Below are 24,045 nucleotides of genomic sequence, written 5' to 3'. Positions count from 1 at the left end.
GAAGATTGGGTCACAAAGAACTCCAAAAAACCAGACATTGCCCCAGATAGTAAATAGGGCTCACCAAACCAAAAGCAGCTGAGATGTAATGTAGAAGCCTAGTGAGAAAATCTGTTAAGCCTGAACGTCATAGAACACTTGATAAAACTTAAATATTACTCCCAACACATCATGGTAACATTTTGTTTGGAAGAACAGTAATTTTGAGAGCCAGAATCTAAGTTTCCAGCCTCAAATTTGTTGTGTTGTTTTAAAGTTGTATATGGAAAATCAAACAAAACTGTTGGCTTCTCCTGTTGCCTCTTAACAAAATATTGTTAAGAATTTAATACATAAATGTATACTTTATGGTACACTATATTTATGTAGGTCTAAAGAAACAATCCATGTAAATTGTAAGCGGCTATAGATGTTATAATAAAACTCTGTGAAAAAACTATATCGAGAACTCCAATAAGATTGAATTAGGTCTCAATGAGCAATCCATCTTTCACTACCAATCACAAGTTTCATGTTGGAGTAGTATTCATAAAGGAAATTCAATTCAAAGAGTTCTTTTCATCGTTCAAAATAAAAGCCCAAATTAACTTGCTGCCGCTATAGTTCCGTAAGAAAGACCGGAATTAGCTCTATACCTAGATAACCTAAACAAGAGAAGCTGTTAAACCTATACATATCAACTGGAAGAAAGGCACTAGCAAAATTTGATTGTTAAAAAGAACACAAGGCCATCGACTCGAATAGTGTTTTACTGTTTCCTTAGACATGTACACCATTCCCATTGCGATAAATCCCATCTAAAGATCCATTGGAAAGAGTCGTTCCATTTCCAATTCGATGCAATTTTTCACCTGATGTACCATTGCTAAGTCCATGAGTCGGTGCTCCACCCTTCTTCAAAAGAGAATCAAGCTGCCCACATGCCGCTGCTATAAGCCCTGTTCAGAGAAATGGGAATAAGATCATAAAGAGGAGCATTAGATTCAAAATAACACAAGGAAGACTACTCATAACATTCGCTGTTGAACTTCACGGTTAGAAAGAGAACTTCATTCACTTAATTCCTTCAAAGTACCAATCTTTAGTTTTATGTCTACAAAATAAATAATCTAAGATGTATACATAGACTTTTTTGGATCAACTAGAAGCGAACCACATATAATGTAAAATGCAAGTCCAAATGTTAAAATGCTACTTCCAAAGTTCCAAAGCAAGCATGAGTTATCAAAGCTGGCTATGAGCAGAAGGATAAAGCAGGGGGGGATACCTAAGAACACAGCAGACGGTTTTCCTGGCCTTGATTTAAATTCAGGATGAAATTGAACGCCAATAAAGTAAGGATGATTAGGCAGCTCAACAATCTGTAGAAGAAATAGAGAATTAAACCAAGAACAACACTATGAGTATCTATCATGACTTCACAATTTAATTATATAAAGGTTCACCTCCATGCGGCGACCACTTTCATCTTTGCCGGTGAAAGAAAGGCCAGCATCTTCAAATTGCTGCACCATATCAGGATTTACCTATACATAGCACAATAAGTTTTTAGCATGCATAGTTCCAAATTTAAAGTTAAAAAAAAAGTGTTGAACCTCATATCTATGACGGTGCCTCTCATCTACAAAGCTCCGGTTGCCAAAGCTGAGAAAAGATATAGTTTAGTCACTTGGTAATATAAATAGGAGAAGTCCTCCAGAATGGCTTCAGATCAAGATATAGCCGATGCAGTTAGGTTGGAGGAAAGGAAGTACTTACAGTTTTGCTGATTTAGAATCTCTGACTTGAAAATACGTTCTTCTTGATCCAAGACGCATGGTACCACCCATATGTGTTTTTGAACCCTGAACATGGTCTACAGATTAATATAGCCGCTACTAAAACGAGACCTAAAACACAGGAAATTCATGATGAAGTATGAAGTATGAAGTATCAGAACTTAACCTCTGGCATAAAAATTACACAAGGATTCAGAGTGTTGGGATCAAACTCTGTACTGTTTGCATCTTGCAACCCAAGAATGGATCTAGCATACTCGATAACAGCAATTTGCATGCCTAGACATATGCCAAGGTAAGGAATCCTGTTTTCACGGGCATATTTGGCAGCAAGTATTTTACCCTCCACGCCTCTATCACCAAATCCTCCAGGAACTAGTACAGCATCCGCCCCCTATTAACAGATGACTCCGTCAGATGTCACAAGCGTACATAAGATTAAGTAGGGTACCAATGAGTAAGCTCGGCTATCATATAATGTTGAGGAATCAGACTATACAAACCTTCAGCAAATTCCACGAACTTGTATAATTTTCAGGATTCTGCAATTGGAAATAACAGTTAGCTTTCGACATACAAGATATAAAGCAATGAAACAAATATGGACCTAAAATACCTCTTTGGCAGTTTCATCTTCAAGGTCACTGGCTGGAACCCAATCTACAAAGAGTTTCCTGCGGCAAGCTACAGAGGAATGCAAAAGAGCCTGAAAGGACAAATAATATATCAAACAGAAGGTTATTAACTCAAGGAGAGAAAGTATATGAATTTAAAATAAGTCAGACAACAACAATTGCCTAAAAGAAGTAACGAGATCAAAATGAAAAGGGCATTAGAGCAAAAGAAAGTGTTTCAAGGTGTTGTTTATCCTGTGCTTGAAAGTATTTGAGGGGCTAACCATATAAACCCAACAACAATCACATGAGTAGATAGGTGCAAGTTAAAAAGTGCCAGTTGATCTAGATTTGACTCGAGGAGTCTAGATGAGATATCACCTTCAGTACTGAGAGATACGAATCTGAAAGTCCGGTGTACTTTCCCACCATGGCAACTCTAACCTGTATGGATGGCAAATTATGAAAGGTTTTAGAAAATATGAGAGATAAACTCCAAAAGGAAAAGAGAATTAATATATATGTCCTAGGACCTACTGGCTCATGTAGCCTGTCACAAAGTTCAGTCCGAGATGCCCATTCTCCAAAGACAGGCTCCCGAGCAACTCTATGAATGACAAAAACCAAAATACGTTACCATACACGAAATGTCACAAAATGATGATACTGAAAGCTGAAGATTGACGACTACAGGCCGTCAATGTACATAGCACAAACAAAAGACATTTCAAGTGGAGTTCATCAGGCTAACCCTTTAAGGTTCAGGACTTTCAGAATTGCTTCATGGGCCTTCTGATCCTGGTCCAACGAAGAAAAGTATTTTTTTCTTAAAACTCACAGTGAGTTTATGCAAATACATCAAAATAAAAGTACAAACACTACTCACTCTTAAAATCAAAGGAACACGCCAAATGTTTGAAGCATCGTAAAGACTGATGATGTTATCTAACTGGAAACCAAGGTACACAGAACTTCAGCACCATGGAATCATAAACATTAGGTGACTAGATATAAGATTTTAGGTGTATGAAGACATAGATTGTATAAAAGAAAAAAACAATACCGGAACATGGCAAAAACGGGAAAGTTTCTCCTTCACATTGTCATCAAGTCCCTGAATAAGAAAATGAACTTCAAAAGCTGAACTTGACAAACCTAAACATATACATAAATAACATGGATAGAAAGATGATGAAAAGACATACACACAGAGAGAGAAATATAGTATATATATATATATATATAAACACACACACACATAGAGAGAGAGAGAGAGAGAGACAGAGAGAAAGAGAGAGAGACCGTTGTGCTCCGGCAGGCTAAAATATTTGGAGTCAGTCCCAGGCTTCTCAAACCCCTTACGCTGTGTTGGGTTGGCTTTGTTTTCTGAATATTAAAAAGAGCTTAGGCACTCAACTAACTAGTTACTTTAACAGGAAAGATTCATGTAAATACATAAGGATCAGAAGCTACCTGCTCACCAACTACATTCAAGACGGGCACAAGGCTGACATGTATCAAGCAAAAATTTCCATCACCTAAGAAGCAAAAAATTGAAAAATGTTGATTCATTAAAGCACTAAGGTTAACAATTGCATTTCCTAGGGCACAAATTTCATATGTGATGTCACACTTTAAACTCGAACTTGCAACCTTACCTACACGATATGAGAATTGTCCTAAAGCTTCAATAAATGGCATAGACTCAATATCTCCTGCACAAGGATCAGTTACTTAGAGAAAACGGATCCACAAACAACTTATTATACCCACTGTCAAACATCATTTGACCATACCTATAGTTCCACCCAGTTCTATGACACAAACATCAGCTGGACTATCCTCTCCATCAACTGGTATGACAGCCACACGTTCAATCCACTCTTGAATGGCATCTGTAATGTGAGGGACAACCTAAACAAGTGGGCAGATAGTAAGAGCGTGACTAAAGGTAGATGAAAATGTACTCTGGAAGGGCGACAAACCTGAACAGTCTTCCCCAAATAATCTCCTTTTCTCTCCTTATCAAGAACAGACTGAAAATGAAAATTCAAGCAGTTTCTCAAGCTTAACATTTTGCATTTATGGATTTCATTACATGCATTTGAGGAAGAAGCATGAATCCATAATCTCGTAGGAAAAAAATTCATATTTTTGACAACATACCTGGTAAATTTTTCCAGTAGTTATATTGTTGTCACGTGTCAACTTAATATCCAGAAAGCGCTCATAGTTACCAAGGTCTAGGTCCACCTACAAAAGCAAGGAAAATAAAGCCATGATCGGCATCAACACAAAAAATTCCACTTCAACTTTCCTGAGTGTTAGATCAATAATGTTTGTCTCTACTCTGGAAGTTGACACAATAACAATAAAACAGAGCAACTTCCCACCAAATTTGTTCACTCAGGAAGTTTTTCCCCTCAACGAAGAACAAGAGCTATGGGTAACACTATCAGGGCATTGAGCCACCATCAAATAATTTAGTAACATGTTTAGCTTAAGTCTAGAAAGTCTATACTGCAACAAATCAGGTTAATAAGTTCAAAGTTTGAAGAACTTGTTCCAGCTCTGACCACTCCACCTCACCTACACAGATGTCTAGAGGGAAGATGAAACAAAATCTTTTCCGCACAGAAACAAGAATTAATGAATTGATAATATGAAAGATTACTGGCTAACCTCTCCACCATCATCCAAGACAAATACTTCTCCATGCTCAAATGGAGACATTGTTCCAGCATCGGTGTTCAAGTAAGGATCTGAACACGGGAAGTCAAGTGAAAAAAGAGGACAGATACACAGGATGAAAGTTAATATAACTTAATAGAGTATCAAACAAACGAAAAAGAGCATATGCTTGTCAAAAATTATAAATAACAAACACAAAAGAAAGGAACAAATACAATTGGGGGTCGAGTAGTAAATGGTTTCTGATCAAGAAAATGCTTGAAACTTAACCAGAAAAGAAGATACAGAAAAGCAATGCTCCCTAACACGAGGAAAACTTATTTAAGTTTCTTGGCTTCTTTCTTTTTGCACAAATAGTAGTTCAAGTTTACGTCTGAAAATTGAAAAAATAACAATAATAATAAATTTTACACGGGTAAATTCCCATTCACATACATACATAGGGTACTACTGACGAGAGAAAATCACTCTGTTACAGGAAGAGTATATATATAGAAAGAATCAGCAGAGACGAACCTATCTTAATGGAAGTAACGCGAAGACCGCAGGACTTGAGAATGAGACCGATACTGCTAGCGGTGACTCCTTTACCGAGGCCGCTAACCACTCCTCCAGTAACCAACACATACTTCATGTCTGATTCCCTTCGTCAATCCTACGATGAATAATAACACTATTTAGCAACTGTTTTCTCGAGAACAAAATGCATTGACTTAGAATGTACAGACAATATATACATAGCAATTAGCTGTACCTTACTAAAGATGGATTTGAGATTACCAGCCGCACCACACAGCAAACTTTGCTGAGATATGAAGGAAAGATGAAGAAAGACTGGTAGGAGAGAATGATGGTGGAAACTTTGTTAGGTATGAAATATGAAGCGATGGCGGCTTTATGTATTAAAATGTCAGGGCGAAAGAGAGGATTCCCCTAGTCCCTCTTTTTTCCACAACTTAAAAATGGAATATTACGATTAATATTTCTTTCCTTTGAAATATTATTATTTATTTATTTATTCTTACTTTTACCTAATCCTATATTCTCTATTGACTAGGCACGTTCTTGAGAAATCGTTAATTTCAATAAATTTGACAAGTGTTAATACTTTAACTCTTGTTTGTTCTAGATTTTGAAATTTGAGATTTTTAAATTACGATTTTTGAAATTTGAAATTGTGTTTAAATATGTATTTTACTTTTAAAATATTTAAAGTTTTATGAGTGAAAGTGTCTAGACCCTTTTGAAAAATAAAAAAAAACTGATGATAAATTTTTGAAATTTAATTCAAAATCTATAATCAAACAGATATTTTTGACGATGGATTTTCAAATTTTATGACCAAACACTCGCTTAACACAAAAGACAATATTGAAAAAAAAAATTGTTTTGATTTGTTAAAATAGAAAGTTAATTTTTAATACGTAAAAGAAACCGAAAGGAATAGCATTGTATAATAAAATTAGTTGAAGAATATCCTATGTTATCCAAAACTTTTCAGATAGGTTCGTCAGCTCCAAGTCAGCAAACTGAAATTGACAATATTTATGTCTCTTGTTAAGTGGAGAATTCTAAGTGGTAAATCTATTGCAATAATCACGCTCCACTTTCGGTTTATTTTACTCGTTTTTGTTTGATTTCGGTACCAACTATTAAAGTATTGACTGATTTTCAAAAGTAGCATTCTCTTGAGTTCGTAACAGAAAACTTATAGACAAGTCTTTCCACCAGTCCTAATTAAAAATGACTAGGACACTAATTATATATTAGTAATTAAAAATCTCTTCTCATCATCTTGAGACCAATCTTCATTTAAGCCACTTCAAATAAAGTGTGCTCCTTAAATTTCTATTCCTCAAAAATCAAACTAACTAAAAGGACATAGGCAACAATTTCATGACTCATGAGTTGGCTAGAATTTGAAATATCTAGAATTAAAAATGCATCTTTTCAGCTTCATTAATCCAGAAAACTAATTCCTCAGTTGACACTTCGTATAGAGCATAAACAAACATAAATACTAATACTAGTACAGATAAGACTTGATAACTTCACAAGTACAATAATCAGTTTAACTTAAACAAGTTAGCCTCCTATAGTAGAACAATTCCACAAAGGGTGTAAGATTTCTCAGCTTTCACAATAGAAAACACAACTCCCCCATCCTATTGCTTTACACCGTTGCCATTGAGCTTATAGAGCCCCAGATTTTCTGTCCTGTTCACAGGAATTCCAAATCAATCTACAACATAATTGGGAGCCACTGCCAAAATCCGGTCATTTCTGGATGCTGATTGCCTTCCACTTTCCTCGCCTGCTTGTCTACCATCATCTACAACTATCAAATGGCCTTCTCTTCGTATCAAGCTCTGTCACAACATACATATGGTCCAAATATCAGTTGAGCATAGGAAATATATTAATCAAGACAATTGTAATGCATAAATATCCAAGTGTTACCTCTATAATAGCTTTCACTTTCGTGACTTCCGCTGCTGCCTCATCCATGGAGCTGTAGCTATTCTTATCATTCTGCTGACTCACGTACCACTGTATAAGATCTTTCTGCCTCATTCCAGCTAATCCAGACCCTGCAGGTGTGTAAATGGTTATGAGCATTTCACATTCAACAAAAGAAAAATGTCTTCACTTGGATTATAACTGAATTCTCTCCTAGCAAATTAATGTTTTCCGAGCTTGTATTACTTGATCCTACTGGTCCTATTTGTTGTTTCCCTTTTCATTATTTCCCCTTATATCATGTCACACTAAAAATTTAATGTCACTGAAACAAAGCATTATAGAATTTCAATTCAACTTCTGCTAACAACTCTAAGCAAAACATTCTGTAAATTTGTATACGCTGACTTACCGTCTTGCATTACAGTCTCTTCATGCTGCCTCAATCGCAAAATAAGAGCACGGGTGACTCTCTGGAAATATTCATCAGTAATGATTAGTTTCTTTCCTTGCTTGCTTGTAGTTCCAGCACCATTTTCTACACATGGGTAACCAAATCAAGATACAATAAGTCTCTGCATAATGAAAATAAGATCCTAAAAAACAACCAATTGAATATTGCATACCTGCATTCCCAGATACTGACTCAGCCGGAGCTTCAGATGGTTGGTTTCCCCCTTGACCAGTACCATTTTCAGTATCACCAACACTGTCCTCGGGATTCTCATTTTGGAACTCTGATAGATCAATTTCACTTGACTCCACACTGCATAAAAAGTTGAATTGTCCAGTTGTCTACGTAAATTGCATGTATATTTTTGCTCATAACCATTTGGTGCATACATCCAGTTTTACATCTTTTCTAAATTTCACTGTGAGCTACTATGCATTTCTTTATACCTGATTATCGACGTCTTCAACAATTTCCTTGCAATTTGTACATGACGTGGTTGCACCTATCCCAAAATATGCAGTTGAGTGCATATATACAATGATTTACTAAATAACCAACATGAAAATTCAGCATGTCTCGCACCTGAACATCTAAATGACATCGAGCAATAGCCTCCGAAAGTCTGATCAATGCCTCCAGCTGTCTTACAGTCATGCGGTAGGCAACTCTACTACCCGGTGAAGTGTCATCTCGACGTAAAGCAACATATGAATCAACCAACAGCTCTCTAGCTTCTGCAGATAGCTGGGTAATACAAATTTCTTTTCAATACAACAGCAAGCAGATAGCAGAATCTACTACAACCTTGATAGACAAAGGTGCATCACAGACCTTAGGTTTCAGTGTTTTAGCATACATTATGTATCGCTTCACTTGTGCAGTGCTAAAAGGAGGGTCAACTGGATTTTCCCGCTTTTGGTGAACTCTCACTATGTGATGAGCAATATTATAGTCTGTTTGATCATCAGGGTCATCAATCATAACATATACCAGATCAAACCTTGAAAGAATGGCAGGAGGTAGTGCAACATTATACTGTACAAGAGAACACCATTATTAGACAAATAGACATGACAAATGAAACATGTATGAATGAAGACAAACCCCGGCATCAGGAGGAAGCATTAGTAGCAAGAATAATAGTCACCTTCAGAGGTTTGGTCTTATCATATCGCCCACCAGTGGGGTTGGCTGCAGCTAAAATTGAAGTCCGGGCGTTCAATGTTGCTTGTATACCAGCTTTAGTTATACTTATTGTCTGCTGTTCCATTGCTTCATGAATGGCAACCTTGAAGATGGCAGACATCTCCAGTATCAGAGCTAAACTTGCTGAAAGTAAACAGAAGTACTGAAGAAATGAGACAGAATGAAGAGTAAATACCTGATCTCTAACATCCATTTTGTCAAACTCATCAATACAACAGATACCATTGTCTGCAAGCATCAGTGCACCAGCCTAAAAAAGCATAAAGCAAAATTTTAAGAATATGGGATGGAATTTAAGATGATAAAAATATACTGAAAAGAAATCCAAATAAGGAAAAGAAAAACAGAAGAAGAATTAATTCAACTGAGTTTTCTAGAGAAATTTAACTCATTTCCAGATTAATTTACAATGACTTCTTATCCACCCCCCACGCACCCCCAAAAAAGGGTATTCACATTGATTAACTGTAGAGTGAGATAAATCCACTATATAATAGCTTGGATTCTAGGAAATCAATAGTCTCATCACGCCAACATCAGAATATAGATGAGCTTCATGCACTTAAAAGTGCAGATAAGATAGTCACAGGCAATTGGTTCAGTGTCATCGCAGATGACATCTTTTTAGACTTCCCAATGCATCTCACTTATTTTATACTCGGTTCAAAAAATTGCCCCTTTTTGTGACGAAGTGGAGAAAAAGTCGCATACTACCTCAATACAGAATTCTCCAGTTTCTGGTTCTTTGGCCACTGTTGCTGTCAACCCAGCAGCAGACGAGGATTTCCCTGATGTATAGACAGATCGAGGAACCAGACCTGCTGTGTATCTAGGCAATAGATGAAGTAGCAGAAGTTAGTCATTTGCTAGGAGACAAGTTGAAGAAACTAGAAAGAAGAGAAGAAAGCACACTTGAGGAACTGAGATTTTGCACAGCTAGGATCGCCAACAATGCAAACATTGATGTCCCCTCTTAAATTAATGCCTTCATGAGTAAACTTGTGAACACCACCCAAAAGCATGAGCAGTATTGCCCTCTTGATATCTGCGTGACCAAAAACAGTTGGAGCAACACTCTCAACAAGCTTATTGAAAAAATCCGGAATTTTCCTCATTCGTTGGATGTCTTCTAACTCTTCAGCCTGCCAATGGAGTAATTGACCAAAACTGAGTCGGTTGAGTATATTAAAACTTCGACAAGCACATTACTACAAGAGAAGGAGCTGGCATACTGCAATGCAATTGTTACATACTCATGGACTACGTTCATAGCCTCTTATTCACAAGGAAGAACCTGACCGACCAAGTGTGTGTTGATAAATATCCCAATTTCTAGAGCACGAAGCTACCCGATTGTGATTGATTTTATGAGCCATAAAAAAAAATGTGAAGCTATGCACACTGAAATATATGCCAGATACTCTAGTTATGTTTTCCTTTTGATGAAAAGTGAAAAGGTCAAATGAAAGACCAACCATGAACTGGGGACTCTCATCTTCATCAACATCTCTCCTCCTATTTCTGATGTCATTGTCCCTCCGGCCATCACATATCTGGGGAACAGAGATGAATACAATATCAGTATGTACGATGTAGAGTAAAGATTAGAAGAAGGGACTGCATTTCCAAACAAATAGTATATTCGTTCAACTTCAAAGGGGTTTAAATTAAGGAATCAACAGGAGATGTTCCTTTATCGGGTCCCAGTCAGAAATAGAAGTTAACTAATTCCAAAGTGTCACAAACCTGAACCGAGTTGGCAATAAAGGCTAACCGATATGAGAGGTCCCTGACGCCCAAGGCCCGAAGACCCTTCACACCTTCTTGCGCGCCAGTGGCATTCTTCCGCTGAGATGCATCACGGCGACATTCAGCTCTCTCCCCAGGAGAGGCAAGTGCAAGTATGTCAGGTATCACCACAACGGTACCAGTAAATATGACCCTGCAACAGAGTAGGCACACCAATGATAATGCAACATATACGAGTCAAATACTAGGTTACTCTAATGGTATAAAGTGATTGTGCTTACGTGTCACCTGCCCTGGCTTGTTCCACAATGTCATGGCGCAGAATGACATCAAGTGATCTTGGAAGGGACCCCGCTGGTATCTCTTTGGAGGTCTCCTGCATTCGGACCCTCTGCCAGTCTGCAAATTTGCTCTCTTGTCTAAGTAATGCCCACCTTGCTTTGTTTTGACATGTTGCATTCATGCAAATTATGGGCTACAAAGACATAGCAAAAAAGATTAAAGAAAAGGTGAAAAAACATTCAAAAGACAATAACATGTAGTAAAAATGGTACACATGGAGGAGTAATCACTAGATAAACCAATGTGTGGTCACAAAGCCTATTCTTGATCACCTCTGGGAATATCTAACTTTGTGGTGTTGTTAATTGTGAGCTTTTAAACTGTGGTATTGGTTTACACAATGGTTGCTTTTCTTTATCATAGCATGACATAAGTTCCCATTATGTTTTGCATTAGAAAACAAAAAGGAATACATCTACAACTAACAAGGCCAAATACTACACAACCATGAATCAACAACAACAAAAACAATAAAAATGGCATCTTATTGACAGATGAATGAACAGGAAACTAAACCTCGGTATATTTGAATTGTTGTTCAACATTTTTGATCACAGTTCCACAGTCCAAGCATTTGAAGGTTCCCTGCAGAAGCTCTGGTCGGACCTCACTGGTACGAGTTACCACTCCAGTTACGGACACCAATTTCCCTATCTCTGAGGTAGTCAATTCTCTCAATCTGGACCCAATTCCCCAAGTTAGCTAATGGTGATTATTTAGAAGCACATAAAAGGTAGTAGGGTTATAATGAAGTGAACCTCTTAATCAGGGGGAGATTGTAAAAGGCGACGTTGATGTCCTTGTTAGGATTATCATCTGTGATGAAAGTGGGCTTCAATTCCATCACGAATCTCTTGCAAGCATTTTTCAGATAGGATTCGAATCTACAAAGGAAATTCAAAGTTTGAGTATTTTTTTCTTTTACTTCAAGATAGGAAATTAAAAAAATACCTGAGAAACTCATCGGAGATGGCCTTTTGGAGGATATCGTTAAAGCGCATAACGTGGGAGAAATCAATGAACATAGTGTTGGACTCATTGGGTCTCATGGCTTCTATCTCCGACTCGTAAAATGGCTCACGCGAGTTCGCATCGACTCGAAAACTGACAACACAATGTTAGATCCAGAAATAAAAAGGAGAGAAATTGTTCAATACATATTGTAAGAAGAAAAATTGAAAGAAACCTCTTGAGGAACTCCAAGAAGATGTTTTCGACCCGAATGGCTTTCTCGTCGACGAAGTACCCGCCGCCGCCATAGCTGTCCATTTTTTGATCTTCTGATATCTCAAAGAAAGATCAACAAACAAATGAAAGTTACAGAGAAAGACAAAACAGATATGGAGACGATGAGGGGTCTGGCGGGAAAAGTATATAGCCGCCGCTCTCGGGTTCCCGCCAAATCAATCCTGCACCCACTCGCGTCATATGGGCTTTTGGGCCCTATTAGGTTTCCAAAGTCCAATCCAGCCGTAAACGCAAAGCCCAAAAATACCGTATAATTTAGGGAAAATGACACGAATTACCAAATATATACTACTTAATTAATATACATAGCTATAGTTTCAGTTAATTTCTATTTACGGCAAATATTTTCTAATAATTAATATAAATAGCTATAGTTATTCAGAATTTGTATAATTAAGCTCTCAATTGTATAAATTTAGAATTTTCTAATTGAATAAAATCAAATTTTGTACATGCTTACTCTACCATGTATATAATTATAATATTGATACATTTGATTTGTATAAGTTTTAAAATTTTTCTAAAATATATAAATACAGAATTTGTATATACTTACCATATTTGTATATTGCCAGCGAATTATACCAACAGATTTGTATATTTGCATCGAATTATACTAATGTATATGCGAATTATACAAACGGATTTGTATATCCGCATCGAATTATACTAATGAATATGCGAATTATACAAAGAGTTGTTATAACTATAGTTACGGACTGTAATTATCTAAACCGTAGCTATTTCAGTCTATTAAGATTGTTATAGCAGCTATTTATGAAATTTTCACTATAATTTATGGCCTAAGTTGATAGGGAAATTTACATAAATATAAATATATTAAGAAAATATTTATCATTTATAGTAACAATAATTTTTTCACCGGATACTTATGATACAATTTTAAAACATATTATCAAAATAATTTATAAAGCACATATAATACAAGTTTTATTATGGATAATACATTTATCACACACTTTAATATACTTATAATATATTATATCAATTTCTTATCAAACAGGCATAATATATTTTAAAACACTTATAATACATTTATATTGCATTCATTATTCACTTTTAATACATATCAAATTTTTTATAATATTGCTATATATTACTATAGATGGTATTTTTATCGTTAAAATCAATACTTATTTATTAAAAATGTTCACCAAAATAATTTTTTAGAATTTGGACTGATATAAATATTTTCTTAGGAGGTGTACATAATTAAACTTCAGGTATATATATATATATATATAAATGATCTTCAGCTTAACCTACTCCTCTTTCGCTATTGGTGGTGATTCTACTTTACGTTACTCATATTTATGTTTTTTTGCCTGAAGTTTGTTAATATTAACTATCAATTAAATAATTTTAAAAATTTGAATATAGTTTAAACGGCAAGATGAAAATGAATACATGTGCAATAATATATTATCAATAGCAACGTCTTCAAAAAACAACATAATAAATAGTCACTTTTCAAACCGAATAAAAATGTTCTGTATTTGCCTCTACAATTAATTGAGCAACTCAACATGTCCAAAAAATTGGAGAAAAATACCCCAATTTACACTTTAATTTTAGTTAAAAGAGCTCTATTGAAGATTAATGGAAAAAGAACAAGATATTAAATGAACCATTTTCCTGATTAATACTACTAAAAATCGTCTTTGTCCTTTTCTTTTGAAGAGCCACGAAAAATCTATGTGGATGTGATCTGTGCTAGCAGTTGTATAGAATTAATGCACGGAAGGAGGACTATACATAAAGTGAGATATACAGAAACAAATTTATTTGATCGAGGATTATTGTCGAATGAATAAGATTATTTTATTTTTAGTTAAAGTTATTGAAATTGAATTTTTATTATGGGAAAAAATTCTAATAAAATTTTGTTTAATTAGCTTTAAATGATCAATTGAATTAATTAAAATTTTAATATAAATTTACTTTATATGATCAATTAAATTAATTAAAATTCTAATATAAATATAAAATATAAAGTGAAAAAAGTTCATCAGAGGAAGAGAGACATGTATAACTGACAACTACTGAAAATATGTGTGCTTTACAAGTGACAAGGACAAAAGGCAGCGGTAAAAGAGCAGAAGAGAGAAGAGTCCATGCTAATCCACAACATAATAAATAAAACTAGCAAATGCAACCATTTCATTTGGGTAAAACAATTTGCCCTCGTTTGCCCTTCTGATTTGTACCTGAGTTTAAGCTATCTTTAATTAATGGAAGGATAGCCCGATGTAATAAATCTTTCGATATGCAAAGGGTTTGGAGAAGAGTTTGACCATAAAGGTCTATTGTACGCAGTCTTATTTTACATTTTTTTCAGAGGCTGTTTTCAAAACTTGAACCCGTGACCTCCTGGAAAAACTGCATAATTATATTTTTTTATTTATCATATTTTTCATTACTCCTATTCATTTTAAAATATTTCAAAAGTCTCTTTTTTCCATTCGGATATATTAATTCAATAATCCGGATACATTAATTCTGATTCATAAATTATCTCTATGTTCAATGTATCATGTTTTAAATGTTACCTGCTCATACATAAAACCCTAATTAATGTATTCGGATTACTGAATTAATGTATTCGGATTACTGAATTAATGTATCCGGATTACCATATTTTTAAGAGATTTCTCTAAATTGAAAAATGATAGAAAAATGGTAACTAACCCTTTACACTATGTGATTTATGTAAGTTATACTTAATTAATTTTCTACCCCCCCCCCCCGCCCAACACACACACCCCATGCATGCTTCGATTACAAATGAAACTAACTATTAGTGTGATCATTTTAACATTTTAGTAAATTGCAATTTTAGCAATTGTCCATTGATGACATTTAATGTCATCTTTATTATTCTTTCTTTAGTGTATAAAAATGTCTTTCATTATCATCTTTATTTAGTGCAAGACTAAATCATTCCATTATGTATTTTTAATGGTGCACTGAATCATATTATTATGTATTTTTAATCTAATTATCACTAATAAGTGGTGCACTAAATCATAATGGTCCACTAAAAAGAGAGTTTTTATTAGTTGAAGGGAGGTGTTCTTGTGTAGAGCTTAAAACTCAACTCTTGTCTAGAGTTTGTTGAGTTACATTTTTGTGATAAGGCTGTTGTATCCTGGAGGGGACAAGTCAAGAGGACTACTGCTGGACCAGTGAAACGATTTACTGCAGTGGGCTTGAATCTCCTTAAAATTGTTGGTGAAATTATAAGATTACAAATTACAATTGAAAAATAAAATAAAGAAATTAACTTCACTTTTTGGCTGAGGCGCGGATATCTCGCTCTCAATTTTTTCTTCTCTTATCTTACATTTCAAAACAAATAAGACTTCTCTATTTATAGGAGAGAAAATCATACAAAGATGAAAAAATAATAGAATGTCATCATTATCATCATTTAGTGTACCATTATGATTTAGTGCACCATTATGATTTAGTGCACCACTTATTAGTGATAATTAGATTAAAAATACATAATAATATGATTTAGTGCACCACTTATTAGTGATAATTAGATTAAAAATACATAATAATATGATTTAATCTTGCACTAAATAAAGATGATAATGAAAGACATTTTTATACACTAAAGAAAGAATAATAAAGATGACATTAGATTCAATATGGCTATAATTGAAAAATCCGCGGATATCAAGATGAGAGATCTAAACAAACCATTTCGGTTCAATGGTAATCATTTCAAGAGATCGAAGGGTAAAGTACTTTTTCACTTAAGTCTTCTCAATGTTTCATATGTGTTAACTCAAAAAAATTCTAATAAAGTTGACATCCTCTCCATGGATAATGATGAACTTATTTCTCATCAAGAGAAAGTGGAAAAATACAATAATGATTCCTACAAGTGTCGGTATTATATTCTTAATTGTCTATCTGATAATTTTTATGATTATTATGATAGAACTTACTCTAGTGCAAAGAAAATATGGAAAGCATTGCAGAGTAAATATGATACTGAAGAAGCTGGAGCGAAAAAATATGCTGCTAGTCGATTTTTTCGTTTCCAAATGGTGAATGACAAATCAGTGATAGACCAAGCTCAAGATTTTATAATGATCGTTGGAGAGCTCAGGTCCGAGGAAGTTAAAATTGGAGACAACCTTATTGTTTGTGGCATAATAGACAAACTTCCACCTTCATGGAATGAGTTTCAAAAAACTATGCGCCACAAACAAAAGGAAACCTCTCTTGAGACTTTGATCATGAAAATACGCATGGAAGAGGAGGCAAGGGGCCAAGATGCATTTTTACAAAATGAAGAGAGCAACATCACAACGAAGGTAAATTTAGTTACTTCAAAATATGCTACTCCTGAATCTAAAAAAAATACCTCTTTAAAGCCTAAGAAGAAAAAGTTCAAGAAAAATAATGGTAGACTTCTCAAGAAAAATAATGGTGAAAATAGCCAAGCACAAAATCAACAAGTTTATGATAAAGGACCGTGCTTTGTCTGTGGCAAGAGTGGGCATATTACTCGATTTTACAGATACCGGAAACGTGGTCCTATACCTCAGGCAAACGTTACCGAAGAGCCTTTTGTGGCAATGATTATAGACATAAACATGATTGAGAATGTTGATGGATGTTGGGCTGATTCTGGTGCAAACTGTCATGTCAGTTATGACAAAGATTGGTTTAAAAAATATACTCCTTTTGGAGAGCCCAAAACCATCATGCTCGGTGATTCTCATACTACTCAAGTGCTTGGAACGGGAGATGTCGAATTGTGTTTTACCTCTCGAAGGATATTAACTTTGAAAGATGTACTTTATACTCCTTCCATGAGAAAAAACTTGATGTCTAATTTTCTTCTTAATAAAGCAGGCTTTAAACAAATTATTGAATCTGATCAATATGTAATTGTGAAAAAATGTATTTTTGTGGGAAAGGGGTATGCTTGTGATGGGATGTTTAAACTGAATGTTGAAATGAATAAAATTTCTACTTGTGTTTACATGCTTTCTTCTACTAATTTTTGTCATGCTCGTTTGTGTCATATTAATGATCGTTATATTGGAATCATGAGTAATTTAGGATTAATCCCAGTGATTAAAAAGAATTTTAAAAAGTGTGAAGCTTGTAGTAAAGCAAAAATCACTAAAAGGCCTCATTTTAAAGTTGAAAGAAAAACCGATTTATTAGAATTAGTTCACACTGATATTTGTGAACTTGGAGGATTTTTAACTCGTGGAGAAAATAGATATTTTATCACTTTCATTGATGATTTTTCTAAGTTTACATATGTTTACTTAATGAAAAATAAAAGTGATGCTTTTGAAAATTTTAATTTTTTTCTCCATGAGTTTGAAAATCACTTTGGAAAGAAAATAAAAAGAATTAGAAGTGATAGAGGTCGTGAATATGAGTCAAATGAGTTTAATTCTTTTGTTAGATCATTGGAAATAATTCATGAAACTACTCCTTCTTATTCACCTTCATCTAATGGTGTAGCGGAAAAGAAAAATAGAACTTTGGTTGAATTGACTAATGCCATGCTTATTGAGTCAAATGCACCTTTGAATTTTTGGGGTGAAGCTATTTTGACTGCGTGTCATGTGTTAAATCGAGTGCCTCATAAAAAGACTAAACTAACACCTTTTGAATTGTGGAAAGGTCACAAGCCAAATTTGAGATATCTAAGAATTTGGGGTTGTCTAGCCTTTGTGAGGCTAATGGATCCTAAAGTTACAAAATTGGGTAAGAAAGTTACTACTTGTGTTTTTCTTGGTTATGCTTCAACTAGTACAACCTATAGATTTTTTAATCTTGAAGATAATATTGTAATAGAATCAAGTGATGCTATTTTTCATGAAAATAAATTTCCTTTTGATTCTAAAAATAGTGGGGGTCAAAGAATTGAACAAAATATTTTATCACTACCTAGTTCTTCTTCTTCCATTTTAAAAAATAAAGAAATTGATGATTTTGAGTTAAGAAGAAGTAAAAGAGCTAGAGTAGAAAAAAATTTTGGGCCTGATTTTTATGTTTTTAATGTTGGAGATGACCCTTTCACTTTACAAAAAACTTTATCTTCGCATGATTCTATTTTTTGGAAAGAGACTGTAAATGATGAAATGAAATCTCTAATTTCTAATAAAACTTGGAAGTTAGTTGATTTACCACCAGGTTGTAAAACAATTGGTTGCAAATGGGTCTTACGAAAAAAGTTAAAGCCAGATGGATCAATCGATAAATATAAGGCTAGACTAGTTGCTAAAGGATTTAAGCAACTAGAAGGCTTGGAGTTTTTTGATACTTTTTCTCCGGTTACAAGAATTACATCCATTAGACTTTTAATTGCTATGGCTGCAATTTTTGATTTGCATATTCACCAACACTAACTAAACCCCCTCCCTCCTCCCACCCACCTACTCTGGCATGATTGGGGTGGAAGTTAGAAATTGACGTATGAATTTGATCAAATTCAATAATTTTAGTTAATTTATATTTAGATTAACAATTTATTCAGTTAATAACATTTGATATGATTATTTTAAATATTAAGGAAACATGTAGAGAAAATTGAAAATTTCACGAGTGCATGAGACATATGTTTACCCCTAAATTCACAACGTAAGGTAACAAAATCGAAAATTTCATTGGTGCATGAGACATATACGTTTATCTCTAAATTCACAACTGAAAGTAATAATTGAATTTGTTAAGTGGTTCATAGACATACAGCTTAAGATGAGCAAATAATAATCGTTGTTGATGCCAAATTGCTAAATATGAACGTGAAAAAAAAAATGATATAAACAAGAATAATTTACAAAATGAGCAACTAAAATAAAGCAATGAATTCTTCTTATTCAAATTTATTCGCGGTAGTTATCTGACAACGTCTTTGAGATATAATAACTTTGTAAGATGAAGAGTTTGAGAAATTGAGTGCAATAATAGGGTAAAAGTAATAGCCTTAGGGTGTGTTTGGTATTAAAAAAAATGTTTTTCTTGAAAAATGTTTTTCTATAAAATATTTTCTTGAAAAATAAGTTGATTTCTAACTTACTTTTACTCTATTTTTACTCTTAATTTCTCAAGCTCTTAATCTTATAAAGTTATTATATCTCAGAGACGTTGTCTGATAACTAACACGAATAAATTTGAATAAGACTTCTTTGCTTTATTTTAGTTGCTCGTTTTGTAAATTATTCTTGTTATAAGTAATCAAATGATCTACAAAAATGAGGAAGCAATTTTTTATTCTTTTTACTTCATACAATATAACAGATCTTTCTTGTCATGACATGTTTTATTTTTTGGTCTGTACAATCAAGCCTCAAAGTTTTGATGGAGATAGAATCAGGGCCCTTAAAGTTCTAGTACTTCATTTATATATATTGGTCAAGAAATGCATCCTCTCTTTGATAATTTGATTAAATGATTGATTATAATCAATGCATCTAATTTATAGCAGAGTCGATAATTTTCCCAATGATAAGCCAAATTAAAAGGCCTTTGTTTCATGGCCGAATTGCTTTGTTAAGTGTGTTTAATATATATATATATATATAAAAAAAAGTTATCTTTTGTGAAATATTTTATTGAAAAAGTGTCATTGATGAGTGAAAAATACTTTTAAATGGAGAAAGAGTATTTTAATAACAAAACATTATGTATAATTATTTGATAACAATGTCTGATTATTGATTGGATAAAATGATATCAAATAATTAAAATGCGAATATATTATCTTTTGCTCAAAATTTGAGAATGTAAATTTTACTTTTCATACAAATTGTTAGACAAGGTTTTTTTTCTTCATATTAATGACAGAATCTTACAACAACAATATATCCGATAGAAACCTATAAAGTGGAGTTTGGAGAGAGTAGAATGTATGCATATTTTATCATTATCTCGTGAAGGTAGAAATGTTGTTTGCGAAATATCCTCGACTCAATTGTATCAAATTCAAGAAAAAAAAATAACGGAAAAAGCATAAGAGAGAAAATAGTAATAACAACAATGTAATAATTGAAATACAATAAACTAGATATGATAAGAACTACAAGGACACGACTAATACTATATTTTTACAAAGCAAGATATTATTCTACCCCTACAATATGCAATAATTATCAATCATTATTTTAAGTGATTTTATTACTCCTACTCTCTTTTTAACGAAAAGTATTTTTTTATTTTTTATTTTATTTTTATCACGTGATATGTTCAATATTATAAAATTAAAAAATATTTTGATACCGTGTCTAAGAATATAAAAGGTCATCGTATGCTAATTTAATTCACTGCTCGCTCCCTACTCCCTATTCTCTTGCTACTCAAGTGTAAAAAGGCATTCCTCTCATCTGCGACACAAGACAAGATACATTGTTCATCTTTTCTCCGCCGCTTCCAAATTTTCATACCAAAACCTATTAGCTTTTCGGCAGTGAATTAATGGAATTGTCAGCTCGACAACCACCAGCGCTTAACCAAAACGGACAGCAGGCTGCTGATGAATACTCCCCGGCCGCATGTTTTAGCAGTTTATCAGTACTGACGAAGATCATCATGTGCACAAACAACAAAGGTGGTACTGGCAGAGTAAGCAACAGCAGATCCCAAATGCAAGCAGAAATGGGCAAGCGTTACTATATGACTCTACTGGGAATCAATTACATGTGTCTCTTCTTGGGTTCCGTTTCGTCTAGTCTACTTTCAAAATTCTACTTCAATCACAAAGGTGGCAGCAGATGGGTTTCCACTTGGGTACAATGTGCTGGTTTTCCTCTTCTTCTATTCCCAATTTACTTTTTCAGAATTTGGACCGACAGAAAACCGTTTACTGGGTTCACCCCTAAAATCCTGTGCCTCTCAATCCTCATCGGTTTCTTGTTGGGTATCAACAACCTTCTCTTCTCTTGGGGGAATTCTTATCTCCCCGTTTCAACAAATTCTCTGGTTTTGTCTACTCAATTGGCCTTCACTCTCGTCACTTCCGTGATTATAGTCAAGCAAAAAATCACATTCCCGAATTTGAACTGTGTCATCGTTCTGACCCTCAGTTCGGTCCTATTAGCCCTGGGTTCAAGTCACGACAAACCAATTGGCCTGACAAAGGCGAAGTACTTCAAAGGATTTTTCTCAACCGTAGGTGCAGGATTGTTATTCGCTCTTTACCTCCCTATCATGGAGAAAATATACCAAAAAGTTCACTGCTACGCCATGGTCGTCGAAATGCAGCTGGTTATGGAGATGGCGGCGACGGCGCTGGCCACGGCGGGTATGGCGGCGGACGGCGGTTTCTCTGAGATGAAGACGGAGAGCATGAAGGTGTTCGATTTAGGACCGAAGGCGTATTGGCTGACGGTGGGTTTTAATGTTGTGACGTGGCAGTTATGCTTCATGGGTACGGCGGGGATGGTGTTTTTGACGACGTCGTTGACAGGAGGTGTATGCATGACGGCGTTAATGGGGATAAATGTGTTGGGTGGAGTGTTTGTTTACGGGGATCATTTCGGTGGGCTTAAAGCAGTGTCTACTTTGCTGTGTATATGGGGATTTTGTTCTTATATTTACGGCATTTATATGAAACTGAAGGACGAAGAAGAGAAGCAGACAGAAAATTCCAGAGAGAAGAATGTGAAGAAGATGAACAGTGATCATTTCATGGAACTTGCAGAGATTGTAACGCATAACGCCTTAGGCTGAGGCTGATCACGTGACATCTCTCTATTTTGTTTTTGTTTTATTCGATTTATAATAGGGGTATTCTGGAGCTGATTTATAATTGTACTCTAGTAGGGGCATCAGTAACAAGTGTTTGTATTCGTGTTAATTAATGGAAAAGTAAGGACTAAGGAGTAAATTAGTTGTTTAGGCTTTTGACCAAAATAAATAAATGGAAATGTTTGTTCTTATCTTTGTTTAATAAATTTAACTTAGTCATAATAAATATTTTCTTTAATTTAATTTCACTTTACAACATCTATCATAACCAAATTTTGGTGTGTACATTAAACAAATAGATACATGTAAAATATCACGTAAGATGATGTCACGTAGAATACAAATTATTATATATATAGAGAGAGAATATCAAGTAGAATATGTGTCTATTTGTTAATCTCTATATAAATTTAAGTGTTTATTTGTGTACAGTCAAAATTGAAGGTATAAATGTCATATGAGATAAAGCTAAAAGACATGTTATGTATTATGTATTTTAGTTATGTATACTATTTCTTTAAGATTTTGTTATAACATCCGATCATTTTTAACCTGTGGTAATTAGCTAGCATTTGGTGATAAATTTTGAAAGTGAATTTTTAAAATTTATCTCAAATATCCGATTGTCATGAAATTTGATTTGATTTTAAAATTTTAATTTTCAATTATTTTTAATTAGTTTTTAAATTTTTGAGACTTATATTCACAAAATTTTAATCTTTAAAAAAGTAAAATGTATGTTCAAAAATAAGTTTAAAAACTCAAATTTACAAAACTTAAAAGTCAAAATCTACAATGAAACAAGAGGTTAAATTAGGTCATTTTTTGGGTGACCCAACAATAGAAAATAATGTTAATACTCGCTGTGCATATATATGACTTTGAACCCGTTTGGATGAGCTAAAAAAAATAACTTTTATGTATGAAGTGTTTTTAGAACTTTGAAGTGCTGAAAGTTATTTTTATAAATAAACAATTGAGTGTTTGAATAAAAGTGCTTAAATGAGGAAAATGCTGTGAATTTTAGGGTTAAAAGAATAAAAAGGGTAGTTTGAGAATTTAGTTAAAATATAAGGAATATAAAAGTAATTTTCATGGTAAAAAAAAATGACTTTAAGCATTTAGAAAAAAAAAAGTTAGGAATCCTAACTTTTCATTTTTGACTGACTTTAAAAACTTTATGACTTAAAATTAGCATTAGGCAAACACATCCAAAAATTAAAAAGGGACTTTAAATTGGTTTTGACCAACTTAAAGCCCATCCAAACGTGCTCTTAAACTCCCCTTCAATTTATTGATCTTATCATCCACATAAATGACTTCTCATCCACTTCCATGAGTTAAAGAACGGGGACAAAAATGATAGATTATCTTTAATTGTGCAAAAAGTGTTTTAAATTTTGTGTTTAGTCAAGCAAAAAGTATTTTAAATTTCTCCAATAGTACAAGATTAAGCCATTTCCAGTACTTTTTCATTATGCATAAACTTTAATTTCAATCAAAACGTCATTTAATTGTTGGCCAATTAACGAGAAGAAGATTAATCTGAGATATAGTGTATGGTGACATGATTGCATTTGTTTAATTAATTTTGTCTCATCTCATGCACGAATCTTTTTCATAAGTAATAACGTTTAAAAAAATTGACAGCAAACAGCAATGGTGGTGGATGCACCTCTGTCCTGTCGCAACAGTTTTATAAATGAAAATGGAGTAATATTTTTAATTATGTGAAATACAATATTATTGATTA

The 24,045-nt window shown here is 33.9% G+C and overlaps 3 protein-coding genes across 3 annotated transcripts; 1 reads left to right on the top strand and 2 right to left on the bottom strand.

Moving 5' to 3' along the window:
* Positions 1 to 488: 488 nt before the first annotated feature.
* LOC129873526 (uncharacterized) lies at positions 489 to 6,038 on the bottom strand. The gene is made up of 22 exons (XM_055948639.1): positions 5,838 to 6,038; positions 5,600 to 5,738; positions 5,075 to 5,154; positions 4,559 to 4,645; positions 4,378 to 4,428; positions 4,189 to 4,306; positions 4,051 to 4,107; positions 3,866 to 3,930; positions 3,695 to 3,778; positions 3,456 to 3,506; positions 3,279 to 3,341; positions 3,144 to 3,190; positions 2,930 to 2,999; positions 2,774 to 2,836; positions 2,395 to 2,484; positions 2,282 to 2,320; positions 1,945 to 2,172; positions 1,759 to 1,844; positions 1,596 to 1,644; positions 1,446 to 1,526; positions 1,268 to 1,361; positions 489 to 938 (listed from the first exon to the last, which is right to left on the bottom strand). The coding sequence occupies exons 2-22, from the start codon at positions 5,715 to 5,717 to the stop codon at positions 760 to 762; spliced, it is 1,800 nt and encodes a 599-aa protein (XP_055804614.1). The 5' UTR covers positions 5,718 to 5,738; positions 5,838 to 6,038; the 3' UTR covers positions 489 to 759.
* An 840-nt stretch (positions 6,039 to 6,878) lies between these two features.
* On the bottom strand, positions 6,879 to 12,626 carry LOC129873902 (DNA replication licensing factor MCM6). Its single transcript, XM_055949089.1, has 18 exons — positions 12,481 to 12,626; positions 12,246 to 12,398; positions 12,053 to 12,178; positions 11,811 to 11,973; positions 11,234 to 11,427; positions 10,950 to 11,145; positions 10,679 to 10,756; positions 10,116 to 10,345; positions 9,918 to 10,032; positions 9,379 to 9,453; positions 9,145 to 9,285; positions 8,829 to 9,032; positions 8,580 to 8,741; positions 8,444 to 8,499; positions 8,170 to 8,309; positions 7,956 to 8,081; positions 7,544 to 7,674; positions 6,879 to 7,452 (listed from the first exon to the last, which is right to left on the bottom strand). Exons 1-18 carry the CDS (start codon positions 12,561 to 12,563, stop codon positions 7,321 to 7,323), a joined length of 2,505 nt encoding a protein of 834 aa, XP_055805064.1. The 5' UTR covers positions 12,564 to 12,626; the 3' UTR covers positions 6,879 to 7,320.
* An 8,262-nt stretch (positions 12,627 to 20,888) lies between these two features.
* LOC129873891 (probable purine permease 4) lies at positions 20,889 to 22,401 on the top strand. The gene has a single exon (XM_055949079.1). It carries the CDS (start codon positions 21,021 to 21,023, stop codon positions 22,272 to 22,274), a length of 1,254 nt encoding a protein of 417 aa, XP_055805054.1. The 5' UTR covers positions 20,889 to 21,020; the 3' UTR covers positions 22,275 to 22,401.
* The last annotated feature ends 1,644 nt before the right edge of the window (positions 22,402 to 24,045 follow it).

This window comes from Solanum dulcamara, chromosome 11 (assembly GCF_947179165.1).
Source record: "Solanum dulcamara chromosome 11, daSolDulc1.2, whole genome shotgun sequence".
NCBI classification, from domain to species: domain Eukaryota; kingdom Viridiplantae; phylum Streptophyta; class Magnoliopsida; order Solanales; family Solanaceae; genus Solanum; species Solanum dulcamara.
This window is presented reverse-complemented; position numbering and strand designations above follow the sequence as displayed.

Coding starts and splice junctions, on each gene's coding strand:
- LOC129873526 (XM_055948639.1), bottom strand. CDS start 5,717: ATGAAGTATGTGTTGGTTACTGGAGGAGTGGTTAGCGGCCTCGGTAAA. Junction 4,307..4,377: donor ATTTGGGGAAGACTGTTCAG/GTTTGTCGCCCT, acceptor CCACTTGTTTAG/GTTGTCCCTCACATTACAGA. Junction 2,485..2,773: donor CGTATCTCTCAGTACTGAAG/GTGATATCTCAT, acceptor TTGTCCTTTCAG/GCTCTTTTGCATTCCTCTGT.
- LOC129873902 (XM_055949089.1), bottom strand. CDS start 12,563: ATGGACAGCTATGGCGGCGGCGGGTACTTCGTCGACGAGAAAGCCATT. Junction 8,082..8,169: donor GTCAGTATCTGGGAATGCAG/GTATGCAATATT, acceptor ACCCATGTGTAG/AAAATGGTGCTGGAACTACA. Junction 7,453..7,543: donor AAGTGAAAGCTATTATAGAG/GTAACACTTGGA, acceptor ATGTTGTGACAG/AGCTTGATACGAAGAGAAGG.
- LOC129873891 (XM_055949079.1), top strand. CDS start 21,021: ATGGAATTGTCAGCTCGACAACCACCAGCGCTTAACCAAAACGGACAG.